This window comes from Anolis carolinensis, chromosome 5 (genome assembly GCF_035594765.1).
Source record: "Anolis carolinensis isolate JA03-04 chromosome 5, rAnoCar3.1.pri, whole genome shotgun sequence".
NCBI classification, from domain to species: domain Eukaryota; kingdom Metazoa; phylum Chordata; class Lepidosauria; order Squamata; family Dactyloidae; genus Anolis; species Anolis carolinensis.
The window spans coordinates 51581670-51596966 of record NC_085845.1 but is presented as its reverse complement, the minus strand read 5'-3'; the positions used below and the strand labels follow the sequence as shown (position 1 = coordinate 51596966).

The following is a 15297-nucleotide window of genomic DNA, read 5'->3' as shown; positions in this document are numbered from 1 at the left end:
GCTTTCGTTTGCAAATTCATCAATAAAGCTTAAATATTTAAATGGGGGTGTTTTAATCAATGATACTGAGAATTAGAAATACACTTGTTTTTAGACTGGTGTGTTACTCTGGCAAAAAGCTTTTAAAATATTAACAAGAAGACATTTTTTTTAAAAAAAAATTGAATGTAAACCACCTTGGGTTCTATGCAAGGAGAAAGGGAGGATACAAATAAATTAAATTAGCCAAAAGGGACTTGCACTGAATGCTTTAATGCACTTTATTCCTCTGCCCCAAAGCATCTTAGAATATAACATTGCATTTTAGTTCTAGTGGCCCCTCCAGGCCATCCTCTCCTCCATCCCAGTGGTCTTTTTTCTTTTTTCTTTTCTGATTTATATGTTATTTGAGTGATTATATTCCTTCTGTTTATGTGATTGTTTTAGTCAATTGTTATGTTTTGTTTTTGTTTTTAATTCTTATAACGTTTTATAGTGTTTTCAGAGTTTTATTGTACAATGTTTTGTGCTGATTTTATATTGGAAACCGCCCTGAGTCCCTTTCGGGAGAGAAGGCGGTATACAAAGAAACTTTTACTTACTTACTTACTTACATTGGTTTGTAAAATGGTAATTACTTAACACTGACTTTGTACTCTGCACACTCAATCAACCAATTAATCAAGTGGTTTCAAACAGCTGATAGCATGACTAAAATTATTTTAATTGATTTAAAAAACTAACAAAAGCTATTAAATACAAACCATGTAGGCTTTTGAGAAATGGAAGGAAAAGAAAGCAGAATATTCAAAACAACAATTAAAAAAGGAGAGAAGAATCGAGAGGTTGAAAAAGAAGAAAGAGGAGGAGATTGTTGCAGAGAAGAAGAAAGACAGCAGGTCTGCTGTTGAAAAGTGGTATGCCTGAATCATTCTGAACTTAATATATTTTTATACCTTTATACCTGAATCTGCTAACCTTATGAACAAAAAAAGGAACTAATTTATTCGGTATACTTCTGTATTACATCATTGCTATTATCGGTCATTTGAATAGAAGGCAGAAATATCCGTCATGTTTTCAAATATATTTTATACCATTTAGGAATGAGAAAAAAGAAGAATACCTGAAGCAAAAGAAAAAGGAAAAAACACAAGAAAGAAAAAAAGAAGTAGATCAAGAAGTTGAGATGCAAGAAAGAGATAAAAAAGCCATAGAAGCATATGAAAAATGGTTGGTAAGTGTATGCATTGCTGATCATGTGCAAGCATAACATACAGATATTTCAGTTTTGCTTTATTAACTTCTACTGAATGAAGAAGACCAAGTGGTGGCAGTATAATCTCCCATGTACTGGTGATGCATCAACGCAGTAGCTGTTAGAGTTAGATGCATATGCCCGAACTCTGCACACCAAAATAAAGTCATATTTAGGTTTTGTAGAGAAAAAACTACAATTTTGGATACTTTACAAAACTTCCTGCAAGTGATTAACACAGATATGTACTTCTGCCTACAGTAACAAACTATATGTTGTCTTGAGGGGATGGGGAAAGAGGACTACATGTGGTAATGACAAAAATTAGTGGAGCTCCTTTTCAGCACATTTGGCTTTGTTAGGAATATATAACAAGACTTATTGTCAGTCTCAACTGACAGTTTAGGTATACTCCCATGGAGGCCAAAATATACATGGCCTGTAATTTGGTATGGCATATACATTAAAAAACAACAACTAATTAGCAGCAATGGAAGATCCTAGTCTCATTCTGAACAGCTAGGAGTGGGGTTAACTCTTTCCACTTCCATGGCATCTAGTTTCAATATAAATTGTTCCCCTAAAGTTATTGTTTGGCAAAAAGGTGAAGCTTAGAGTAAATGAGTACTTTTATTATGTTTTAAATTACAGCAGAGAAAGAATATCAGGAGTGTAATATAAGAGTAAATTTTGCTTTTCCCTTCATGCCATAGCATCTCATTAGGCCCAATAGCCACTGCTGTTTGCTATATATGTATGTACACACACACACACGTGTGTGTGTGTGATCTCAAAATTACATGTAGTTTGGCCTTAACAGGCCTACAAAGGGTGAGCTAAATAAGAGTTGACCTCTCTGGTTCTTTTTGAACTCTCGAAAGGATGTATATGTCTGTTGCTTTGGTCATATTTTTAGACCTTTTTTCTAGTTGTGATAGATTTTCTTTTTAGTATAAGGGAAAGTCAGTTATTAAAAAAGAGCAAAACAGCTGCCTCACCACGGTTTTGGCAGTACCACTGCCATGCTGGTGATTTCTCATCCTGGTGCTGTAGTCTTTGACACTAGAGTGTTCTCTTCTCCTGTTCACTGTCAGGGAGAGCCGCTTCAGCCAAGCCATGTCAGCGCAGCCCAGAACCAGCAAAGCATAGCAGGAGCTCAAGTGAGTGAATAATACAAGGAAACTAGTTTGTAAAAGAAAATATTAGTTACTCAGAATTGCTTGAAGGATTATTTTATTGAGTGTGTGTGTGTGTTTGTGAGTGCACATCGACAAATATTTTAACATAGAAAGTATGGAAGAACTGCTTTAGGGTAAGAAATATCATAGTACTCTAGGAACCAAAATGTAATAATAATATAATAAATCTTTATTTATACCCTGCCATCATTTCCCCCGCCACCATCTCCCTCGCCACTATTTCCCCAAAGGGACTTGGGGCGGTTCACAGAAGCACTCCAAGTGCCGCATATAAACAACAATACATAAGTATATACGCAGTGACATAAGTATAAAACAACAACGCACATAAAATTGTAAAAATTATAAAAATTATAAAATATCTTAAAACACAGTAGAACCTGCAAATAAAACTGGCTATCTGCAGTAACAAATCAAAATGCGAAGTGGCACAACGATATCTCAGAACTGAAAAAATCATAGCCCAGCCAAAAAATATATACAGTGTTCCCTCACTACTTCGTGGTTCGCTTTTTGCGGATTCGCTGTTTCGTGGTTTTTCAATAAACTCTAAAATAATATTATAAATCATAAAAATTTACAATGTACAGCCTAAGGAAGGGAGGAAGGAGAAGCCAAAGGGAGAGAAAAGGAGCCCAAGTGGTAACTGGAGGAGAAGGAAGTGATTTATCAACACACGATTGGTTAATAAAGACTTAAATAGTGTATAATTACTAAAATAATATATAAATATATAGCGTCCCTACTTCACGGATTTTAACTTATTGTGGGTGGTCCTGGAACCTAACCCCCGCGATAAGTGAGGGAACTCTGTATCTTGGTTTCTTGGTTTTAAGGCCTGCTTCTGGGGTTATTTGGGGCGATGTTTCAGAAAATTGCATTATATAGACTGCATCAGCTACAGTTTCTTAGATATGGTTATTGTAGTTTTCATTGGCCAGCAGATAGCGACTGCTGATGAAGTAAAACAGATGCTATTTTTGGAATCAGCAGGTCAAATATTCACAGAAACAGGGCTAACATTTCAGGTACCAAAATGTGTGTTGACCAGTGGAATATATACTTCATGTAAATCCACTTGCTAAGTGATTTAGCAGGCATCCTTAACCTGCAGCCCTCCAGCTGTTTAGGCCCCCAACTCCCAGAATTCCTAACCATTGAACAAGCTGGCTATGGCGTCTTTGATTTGGAGGCTCAAATAGTCGGAGAGCTGCAGTTTGAAGATGCCTTCAGTATAGGTTTAAGGAGAACCTATCAGTCTTATTGTACAACCTTTGTCTTAACGTGTCTTCCTTTTTCATTTTGTGTGCACAGTCCATGCAGTTTGCTTCTAGCTGTTCACAAATCCCATATTTACTCTTGAGTGATGTCGCATGTTATAAGTACAGCAGAGTCTCGCTTATCCGTCATAAACTGGCGGGCAGAATGGCAGATAAGCAAAACTGATGGATAACAGGGTGGGTGCTCACTCACCCACCCTCCCTACCTTGCTCACTTACCAGGCTGGGTCCCAGCAGCAGCGACGGCAGCACCAAGACCCTGCGGGGCAAGTGACTGAGTGAGAGAGAGAGCGAGGAAGGGAGGACCTTTACTGCCCTCCGTCCCTCGCCCAACCTCTGTCCTTCGCTCACTCACCAGCTGGGTTCAGGCAGCACCGGGACCTAGCAGGGTGAGTGAGAGGGCAGGGAAGGGAGGGAGGGCCTTTGCCACCCTCCATCCCTCACCTGCCCTCCCTTCCTCCATCTCTCACTCATTCACCCAGCTGGGTTCCAGCTGCACTGGGACCCTGTGGGGCGAGTGAGAGAGAGAGAGCGAGGGAGGGAGGGCCTTTGCTGCCCTCCGTCCCTCGCCCACTCTCCATCCTTCGCTCACTCACTGGCTGGGTTCCGGCAGCACCGGGACCCAGCAGGGTGAGTGAGTGAGTGAGAGGGCGAGCGGGGGAGGGAGGGCCTTTGCTGCCCTCTGTCCCTCGCCCACCCTCTGTCCTTCGCTCAGTCACCGGCTAGGTTCCGGCAGCACCAGGATGTGGTGGGGTGAGAGAGTGAGGGAGGGCCTGTGCCCTCGGGTAATACGGAGTGTCGGATAAGCGGAACTCGGATAAGCGGGGCTCTACTGTACTTACAAAAGAGAGTTTTGTGCTTCTGCAAAATGTACTTTTTCCAAACCAATGAATGCATTGCTATTGTGATTATACTATAAAACAAGGACATCTATTTTTCTCTAGCTTATGTCTTACATTTTTCTGCCAAAGCAAGTTTATAAATAGCTGAGTATAGCTGTGATGCCCATTTAATACAGAACAGATGGATCAGGTTATTTTTTGTTTCCTTTATTATAAGACATCTGTTCATTAATTATTTGATCCTATTTCATTATCAATCTGTGTTTTTAAATGCTCATTGGAATATGGATTTTGAATATATTTCCACAAAATACATAGTTCTGAGTAATTTTTACTCTAAAATTCAAATTTTTGTTAACATCTTATTCTAAATCTGAATCATTCCATTTTCCTATGGATAGTTGCTGAATGGTGTAGTGTTTAGGGTGTCAGATTGGAAGATTGGAGGTGCAAGTTTTAGTCTCCATTCAGTCATGAAGTTTAGTGGTTTCCCATTATCAGACTATTTCAAAAGGTAGTTGAGGAAAAACTGCAGATGGCAGTGATACTTTATGGATATCTACTGACAGTGTGCTATCCTGAGGTCTTTAGAAAATTGAAGGAAATTACTACTAATTAACAAAGGTTTTCCTTTCTCTGCAATGCCTGTAGTTTTTGTTTTCGTGCATCTTAAGGAGGAAAAAAAGAAAACATCTCTGGAAATCTTACATGCCTTGTGTTTTCAGATTCAGCACTGTCGTTCACCACTTAATCATGTTCAGAGCACCACTGGCCACTTAAAACTCACTCTGTATAACTTAGATCCTGCCCTAGTGTAAACAAGGCAGACCATGAGCTCAGTGTGTTTTATAATCTGGAAAAAAACATGTGTTAGATTAATGTTCCCAAGGTCGGTAGATTCACAGAAAATCTGAAAAAGTGGTTTTTCAGTGTTTGTCTTTATTAGTTTTGGATATTTTAACTTCAGAGTCAAAGAAGGGACACCAAAGTCTTCTCAAGCTATTTGTGTTTATGATTAATATGTTATGTGATTGATAAAATGCGTTAGCTAACTTTGAATCTAGAACCAAAACACCCAAAAATATTATATGGCTTAAAATATAGTTAGATGTGATAGAATAATGTGAACAAAATTTCATGCTTTCAGCATGTCTGAAGTAATGAAATGTTGTTATACTAAGTTGCCATAATCTAGTTAAAAGTAGATAATGTTGATTATCTGCTTTGATAATCTACCCCCAGGAAGGGAATTCACTCCTGAAAGTGTTATTATGGGGAAAAGGTGTCTTCACTGAAACTTTTTCATCAATCCTTGCTTCCACAACAAGCCAAATTTTTCAAAATCCAATTCTCACAGGGACAGAAAGTGAGGTGAAATCTTCTAAACAGGCACAGACAGCAAAACAAACACCATGGGGTGTTAACCCTTCCTTATGCTATCCAAAACTAAAAGAATATATGTTTTTGGCTAGAGTTACACTTAAAAATGTACCTGTTCTGACTTAAAAATAAAATCAACTTAACAAACATTTAGAACCTATATTGTTCGTAACTTTGGACTATTAAGGTCTTTTCACATTCACATTCCAGCTGCTTTGTAGTTGATCTAAGATACTGAACGAAGGATATGATTTGAATGATGGAATGGAGCACAGCTTTTCCCTAGTACCTCAAACAATACTTTTATGGAATAGCATTGGTTTAATTACTAAGAATTTATACTGTCTTTAACAGTAGTAACAAGCTCTTTAGGCTTAGAGACAATGTTTCTTCGCTTATTTTCCTAATACTTGTGTTGAGAAACCAATGTACTAGTCATTCTCAGAAGTACCACTTGAGAAATGGTGTCTGTGTGGATTGCCAGATTCCCAGTGCAAAGACTGCAGTTGTAATCCGGAAGGCTTTTGCTTATCAGTTCTAGGAGAGCAGTCCACAACTTTTCAGTGAAATTGTATTTTCTTCAATATGACTCTTTATCTTGGTTGACTTAGAAGGAGACACCATATTTTATTACATATTACAACTCTGTGAAATGTTATATTTTCCCTTTATAATGAATGAATGGGAGAAAACTGAATTTTATCCATAGCTCCTGGTTTAAAAAGTTAAAATGAAACAAAAAAAACCCCCCTTAGATGTTTGATATTTTTTGCCTAACATATACCCTTTCTATACATTTAGTCAAATAACCTGTTACTAGGACATGTATGAAAATGTGACATTGGACTAAATAAATGAGATTCTCAAGAAAGGTTTGTCGAGTTCATTTGAGATTTCAGAGGTTTACTCAGATAAGGTCAAGCCACCAAAATCACTTTTCTCTAAGATGTCTGATTTCTCTGGTGAGGCTGATCATTGTTAACTTGGTCATCCCACTAAACTATGAGTATAGTTGAGAGGTCAGCTCAAGTAACAGACTGAAATGGCCCTGGAGATGAGCAAATGTACAAGTAATATTGAACAAATGACCCCAGTGCCCTTGTATGGTTGTGTTTGAAATATTTGGATTTGTGAAAAATGTAATTCTGCAACTTTATTTACACAGAACAATATTAGTCCCAAATACTGAAGGTTCTAATTAAATTTAATGCTGGAATTTTAAAATGGCATTTTTCCTCCACCAAACAGGGAGTTTTCAAATACATATAATTAAGACAGTCTACTTACTTTCCTTGAACCAGAGTATATTTTAATGACGCACTGATAAAAATGTTAATTATATAGAAAACAAAAAAGTATCAGCAAGTATTCTGCTTAGCCTTTGTTATTTAAATTGACTGTATTTGGAGCCAAACAAAACTGTTCAGACCTTATGCGATTCTTTGCATGACACTAGGCTGTCAGAAGTTTTTCAGTTATATTTTTGATGTACAGTTTTACCATGGTAATAAAAGATAGAAATCTCTTTAGAGGAATAATAAAATTCATAGATCAGTATACTGTACAGCTTTTCTGGTGAGCACCTGGTGTCCCTGTATTTTTGTAAAGGAGGCTAAAGTTGTCTAGTAGAGTATAAATTGCAAATTAATTGGCATTTATTCAAGCAGTGTGCTGCTAATTATCACAATATACTTCACTGTCAACAGGGAAAGAAAGAGGTGAAGGAAATGATGCAGAGAACTCAGAAGAAGCTCCAGGTTATCCTTGAAGATGAAACTCCACCTCCATGGAGCCCACCTGGTAAAGCTGTGCCCTCAAGAAGCTATTGAGATGCCAGTGCCATGCGGGAGATCCCACTGTTTGGCCGTCACCTTATCATCACTATTCTGCAACATCTGATTTTAACATGAATTGAAATTGGCTCTCGTATCCTTTCTCTGTAGGTGGTGATTTGGCTCCCTGGTATAGAAACGCCGATATGGAGTAGTACATGTAGTACTCAGTATGTACCACTCAATTTCCCAGGGTTTATTTCTCTCCATTCAGTTTGACAAAACCATTGATACATAGAAGTGCCAAGTTCAGCAGTTAGCGCAAGCTATAGCAAAACCACTGCTGATGAAAGAATAGCTAGAATATTGAAAGGAGGGAAAAGTACATTTTTCAATTAGAGGGAAGCAAGATAAATAGCTGTGATGTGATCTCAAATCTTTACCACATTACCAGATCCTCTTTTTATTATGGCGTGATCTTCAATGAGATCAAATTCTATTCAAACAGGTCAGGGCATTATATTTGGGCACTGTCAAAACACCAAAATATAATGTCTGTTTTATATTCCTTCCTGAAAAATTAATTAAGGATAGAAAAAGTATTTTAGGCATTGTAATCCTGATACACAAAACATTCTTGATGACTCACTTACAATGTGAATTCTTTGGGCTTAGGTTTAAAAAAATCTTATATTTTATCCTGCAGTTCTACAGAAAATCCTGGTTTTTGACATGTGGACAGTTTCACTGTGGATTTGGGGTAGGGGTTAGTGGGATGTGGAATTGGTTGATGGAAAGTGATAATTCCTGCCAGAAGGAACATTTCGTGGATAGCGTGTGTGTGTGTGTGTGGATACAGGGTGTGTGTGTGTGTGTGAATAATAATTGCATTTCAGTATGCATGACGAGGGAGACAAAAGTTGAATGCCCAAAACCATGTGACCTAAAATAATGCAAAGGATGTACCATTCCCTAATAGCAGTATGAGTTAAATGGGAGAAATGTGTGGCTGGTTACGACAGTCTCGCCATGAGGTGTGGCATATTTGTGCTACAAAGTCACTTCAGGGTAAGTGTGGATCAGAAGAGTATAGACAACCCATAAGTTACACGAATTTTGGGGATGGCATTTGATGTACAGTGGAATGAATTGAACATATGCCTATGGAAGGAAAGGAAGAAGACTTGGAGTCTGTTGCACAGTACAAGGCAGATACAGTTTAAAGCATTGGGCCTTGTATTGCATGTGTTCATAATGAGTAAAACAAGGAATTCACAGTGAGAAGTAACTTCAGAATTGCTAATTTCCTCCCCATCTAATAGATTTTTCACAACAATTATGATAATGATAATGCAAATGGTAGCGGGGCTCTTTCACCCACCCACAGAAATGATTATCCAGCTTTTCCCAGCATATGATGGCATCCCTGTGCATGATCGCTCCATGAGGCTGTTTCCCCTTTACATGAGGGAACAAATTCCCTGGAGCCTATCTGGAAGAGCTGTATGTTTCTGCGAACAGACCCCTGAGCTGTTATCTATAGTAAATAACATTTTCACTTGATAAATTATAGATGGGCCAATTATATCTTACACTTACAACTGGGATTTTATTTTCTATGTAAAAATATTTTAAAACATCCTCAGAAGTAACTAATGATGGATGCTTGACTATAAAATACATTCTTTCACAGCTAAATGATTGGGATCCAATAACTGGATTTTCACAAAATTGCAAGTTTTAGCTTCTCATTTTGAACTGCTTTCTAATACCATTATAAATAGTTGCTTTACCCATTTCTTTTGGGATATATACAGAATATGTTAGGCTTTGGGCCACATTTGAAACCACTGCATCACTTTTAGAGGTCTTCAAGAGCTTTTTGTCTTGATTATAAAATGTAGTTAATTGCCACACTGTCTTAGTAACTGTAAATATTAGTCATGTCATTGTACCTGAAATTATTTCAGAACTGGTCTCACAGTGCTTTTTTAATTGCCTGAAAGTAACTTCGGCTCTCCATTGACTTCAAAAGGGAATCGTGAAATGACTGTGAACCATGACTCACAGATAGAGGAGTATCTCATCTGCTGCGGCATTCTCAGTTAACCTTTCTTTCATCCATTTTCTTTAGCAGAGAAAATTGCTGAAATTAAAACTAGTTTAATTAGTTGTTTTGGATGTAGTCAGTAAAATGAGAGAATGGTCTTTAAAGAACTGATGGGAGAGAGTTGAGTCAACTGTACCTACTGATTCCTGGTCTATCTCCACTTCTGTATATATATCCTCTTGAAGCAGAGAAAAACTTGGAGAATGGTTATATCTTTGTGTCTGATCTATCCAGTCAGTCTGACAATCGCTTTATCTGTGCTTTATCAGCTGTACAGGTTCCCCTTTCATTTCTGGAGCCAAATTCAAGTTCTTTTTGATTCGCTTTTAAAGCTTTAAATATGTTGGGGTCAAATTAACTGAAAGACTATATTCTCCAGTGTGTTTCTTCTGATCTTCAATGATCCTGCTCTGAATATTCATGCCATGTAAAATTTGGTGAGGGCTTTTGGCGTTAGTTTAGAAATGGCCTTCTCAGGTCATCATTTTAGGATAGAATACACAGTAGCAGAAGGAGCAAAAATTGCTTGGAGCTGGGAAAGTAACTGACAGAAAAGCACTCTCAGAGGCTCAAGCGTTTGCGTGAACTTGTCTTCACCAGGTGAAGACCTTTTTGGTCACTGGGCCTTTTAAAACATGTTTGATTATTTGGACTGCTGTTTCTTCAGCCCCTTACACACACCTGTAAAAATACACATTGAACTAGATTATATGGCAATGTGGGCTTAGATAACCCAGTTCAAAGCAGATATTGTGGATTATTTGCCTTGATATTCTGGGTTATATGGCTCTGTGGAAGAGCCCTCAGTCTGTGTTTCTGTGTGCACGGTGACCACCACCCACCTCACAAGAAACATTGGACATACAACATAAATTTTGAGGTAACAAAGACCACAACTTGTTTCTTGGTTACAGCTGATGACAAGAGTTGGCAGTAGCACATGGATCCAGCATTGACCAGCCTGTGTGCTATGTTGATATACTGATACACCACAGGACAGATAGAGGCCTCAACACCATGTTGTAACATGCCCACAATGACATAGTGGGGGGAGGGGGTGCTGCGCAAGTGCCCATCATGAACCAGTCTGGGCCTACCTGCACAGCCACTTCTTCTGATACATAGCAGAAAAGAACAATCCAAAGCCTGGAACAGAAGGACACACAACATGGAAAACAGATCCAGTGCCCATGCGACCCCCCCCCCCCCCCGGCCCCCAAAGTTGTGACAAGGCAAGATGAACAAATACCAACACCAACCAAATGAGTGAGGGGTGCTTGTAACTCAACTTGGTAACTCCAGTGAGCTTTTATGCAGGGGAGGCCGAGCAGAGGGAGAAGGTTCTCCCTCAGGTTCATTCTCCTCCAGCCAATTGGCTGACTATTCCTTGCCTTCTGAATCGGGCACACAGGAAAAAAGGCCTGTTGAGAAGGAGAGAGCCAGACAGGAGAGAAGTTATCAGCGACTTCACTGCAACTTGCCGCCACCTGGTGAGTCAGGTAGGACATTTTCATAGAATCATAGAGTTGGAAGAAATTACAGGGGCCATCCCCTGCTATGCAGGAACACACAAAGCATTTTAATTGATAATGTTCAGGTTTAGTCAGGAAAACAAGTGGGAATGACTAAGAAAGGTAATTCAACTGTCCTCCTTTTAACTAATTTCCCTATCTATATCACATTTTGACAGGTTTCTGCTTGTTCTGTCTAGCGTGAATTTCTTAGAGGGCCAATAAAAGCTATCCTAGTGTTTATATTGGCACAAAAGAAGAAAATAATAGAAAAGAGAATGAACCCATAAAAATAAATTGGCAGTTCATTTCTGAAAATAACTTTTTGGAAGGCTTCCTATCTTTTAAGAGAGGCAAGAACTTCAGAAGCTTGCTTTGTTATGCTAAACTGCAATATTTGTAATCTCGGTAGAAACCCTGGCAGACAGGGGTATGTTCTTGTCATAATACTGTGAAGAACTTAATTTTCTTAGGACATAGGGAACTATTTTAGGGATTGTGTGCAAAAGATTATTTTGAATTTGTCTCAGTAGAATCAAAATAGAAAGCTTCTGATAGCCCTTTCATCATGTCTTGTGAGCACTTACAATAATATCAGGCTTTTAAAATGTATCCTGCTTTCTTTCTTTTGCTTGATTTTTCTCAGCTTTTGATAAAATAGCTGTGTTTCAAAAGGACAGGAGTGTTTCGAGTTGTGACGTTTGTCACCTTTGATTTTTGGGTTGTGGCTGTTGGCTATGCAGCCTTTTTTTCTAACTAAAATAATTATAGGCTGTTATCAAGTTCAGAAGTCACTAGCCTGACTTGATATTTCAATTCACATTAATGATAATCACAATGACCAAAACTACCCTTCCCCTTAACTGCAAATCCTACTTTATAGCCCAACAACATCAATTCAATAATGACATGTTCAGCCCTAGCCCTGTCATGGATTGTGTTGAGACAAGTATCTGCAATGGGATTTTGACAAGATCCCATAGGGTTCTTTGCAGCTGTCCTTCACAGCGTGACCCACAACTGGAAGAGGGCTGAACATAATCATCCCAGTCCTTTGCTCCTTGGAAGTGAATGGGGTGGGAAGTAGGAAATTGTGAGGCCTCAAAAATAAGATTTTGGAGTGCCGCTTTTGGCATTGTAGCTACATCTCTCGATGCAGAATATCAGCCATAGGCATCTTTACAGAGCCAGTGCACATTTGCTTTCTCTTACCTTTAAAGTACTTTCCAAAAAACTTTCTTAGCACATTAAAATTGGAATCATTTGCATTCTTCCTGTTAAGCTGTCAATCTAGGCCACAAAGCATAAAATAAGCCATTAGTTATGCAAGGTGTTTTTTAACTGAAATTTAAAACAAATCCTTTGGATGAGATTAATTTGCCATTTGCACAGCAACATTTGGAGCAGGGGAAGAAATCACAGGTAAATTATTCCACCGTTCTGCATTTATCCAATGATAAGTGCACATGTATCTTTTAATTTTTCTTTGCAAATGGAACTAAGCAGGTTAGCTTCTTGCACAAGTGTTCATCTTTATCCAATCTTCATGCTTTTTTTTACACCAGAAGTTTTTATGAGTTTACATTTCTTGTTTTGATATTTTTTATAATAATAATAATAATAATAATAATAATAATAATAATAATAATAATAATAATAATAATAATAAAACTTTATTTATATCCCGCCACCATCTCCCCAACGGGGACTCGGGGCGGCTTACATGGGGCCATGCCCAAAACAATACAATGTAAACAGCATATAAAAAAACAGCACAGCACAAAACAATAAGCAATACATAAGCAATAAATAAATAAGCAATTTATTACGCACAAAAGTTCTAGATGGGGCTGGCTTTCATAGAAAATACAGAATAATGAGGAAACACTACCATAAATCCTTCTACCTAGTGATTTTTGGTTGGTGCATCCTCAATTTGTGCTAAGTTGCCAAGGCTTCAGCCTTATAGAATCTCTTCAGCAACTGGGCTGCTAATTAAGAAGAATGGTGAAGGATACAGCTGCCAGCTTTAATGTCAGTATTGATAAAGGTTGCTCAAAGAGTAAGGTAGGATTAGGGTATGCACTGATTAAGTGGCATATAAAAGACAGATCTCAATAGAGAACATGCCTGGTCAAAGATATCTTGCACTGTTTTGCTTCTGATGATACTCTTCCCCTAGTCATTGGCAGTTGGTGCTCACTGCCAAATGCCTGGGTGCTGTTTCTCCACAGACTATGTACAATCAGAAAGCTAGTACAGCAGTCAAGGCAGCTCTTCTTGCTATTTCCTGCTTACCCATGTAACTACAGTAGAGTTCTGGTTATACGACTTCTGCTTATCTGACATTCCGTATTATCCGACGCACCACCAGGGGCTTGGCAGTGTGTCATATTCTCCCCGCCGCCGCCGCGCTCATGGCTGCCTCCCCCTCCTGGCCTCCTCCTGGGGCAGCCCGAGGAAAGGAGCACTGCTGAGTCGGATAACCAGAACTCTACTGTACTACCTTTCCACCATAGATACATTCATCCTGCTTGGAACCGGTCTTAATAACACGTTCTTGCATCAAAGAAGACTACATTCTAAATCCCTTGAACATGTAAGAAATATATCTAAATCACATACTCCAGTTAAATTCAGAAGTATCTACATTGCACAATTTAACAGTTTAATTGTCATGGCTGTTTCCTACGGAATCCTTGGATTTGTGGTTTAGTGATTTACTAAAGCTCTCTGGCAGAGAATTTTGAATTGCTTGTTAATAAAATGCAGATCCCAGGAATCCATAAGATAAAGTGGTTTCAAAGAACTGTAATGGTACGTGGATATGTCTTGGATACCTGTCTTCATCTGATGAAGCTATGTTTTCTTAATCTTTTCCCTTACAATCTTTCCCAAACTTGGTAAAGTATCTTTTATGGATGGAGTGTTTTCTGTACATATAAGTGCACAATACAGTTCTACATTTTAATTAATAATACAGCATTTTCTGTGAGTTCTATATTTGACTCCGGATAGCATCCACCTCTGTGTACATAATGTCTGTATCACTGTATAGTAATGTAATGCTGATCAGAGCCACCGTATTGTAGTGGTTTGAGCTTTTGACTAGGACTCTGGCGAAAAGGGTTCAAATGCCTGCTCAGCCATGAAAACCCATTGAGTGACCTTGGCCAAGCCACACTCTCGCTTCATGGGAATGCAGAGGCAAACACCCTCGAACATATTTTGCCAAAGAAACTCCATGAGGTTGCCAGAAATCAGAAACCACTTGAACGCCAACAATAATGGTGACCACCCACAGGGGTGAAGAAAATAATCTGAATCTAGCATATTAAAAATTCAGCAATATCAGTCTTCAAAAGCCAAGAAACAATAGTTTTAAGAAACATGAAGAGAGATGGCACTGTGCCTATATTTTTCAAGTTGGCAAGAAAAATTATAGGGAAGTAAAATTGGTGTTTTTTCAGATTGGACTATATGTATCTCTACTGTTCAGCAGAAAGTTTCTTGAAAGACTCTTCAAGATTTCTTGAACAAAACATATTTAAGCCAATGCTGTAGATATATTTATTGCTTACTGTAATTTTAAGAGAATTTAAAAAATAAATTCTATTTTGTTATACAAAATGTGGTTTCTTTGATCTTAGAATGTGTGGACATTCATTGAAGTCTTCCTCTTAGATGATCTGGTTATTTAAAATAAAAGCTGGTCAAATGTATATTTCTGTTGGTACAAGCAAAAATAAAAGTAGTCCCAGTTCTTAAAATCATCGCTTCTATCACACTTGCTTAGCAGTAGTTATAGTAAAATGATTATTATATATTTATTTATACCCCGCTTTATCTCCCCTAAGGGGTGTGTATATTATATATTTTAAAAGTCTTGAATATCTATATTCTGTAAGCACTGGTGGATAGACAATATCCAGATTTTAAGTAGCATTGAGAACAGTGTAGCAACCA

At 38.2% G+C, this 15297-nt stretch overlaps 1 protein-coding gene across 7 annotated transcripts in view; it reads left to right on the top strand.

The window, feature by feature from the left end:
* map9 (microtubule associated protein 9) overlaps nucleotides 1-14961 on the top strand; it is a 31385-nt gene extending 16424 nt beyond the window's left edge. For 5 of the 7 annotated variants that reach the window (XM_062981200.1, XM_062981203.1, XM_062981202.1 and 2 more), the window contains exons 12-15: nucleotides 751-896; nucleotides 1084-1216; nucleotides 2332-2397; nucleotides 7645-9882. In XM_062981200.1, the coding sequence (XP_062837270.1) occupies nucleotides 751-896; nucleotides 1084-1216; nucleotides 2332-2397; nucleotides 7645-7767 (468 nt within the window). In that variant the 3' untranslated portion in view covers nucleotides 7768-9882. Of the gene's footprint in view, nucleotides 1-750; nucleotides 897-1083; nucleotides 1217-2331; nucleotides 2398-7644 lie in introns of all 7 variants that reach the window. The other 2 variants (XR_010006335.1, XM_062981204.1) reach the window with 2 other exon arrangements.
* Nucleotides 14962-15297: the final 336 nt, after the last annotated feature.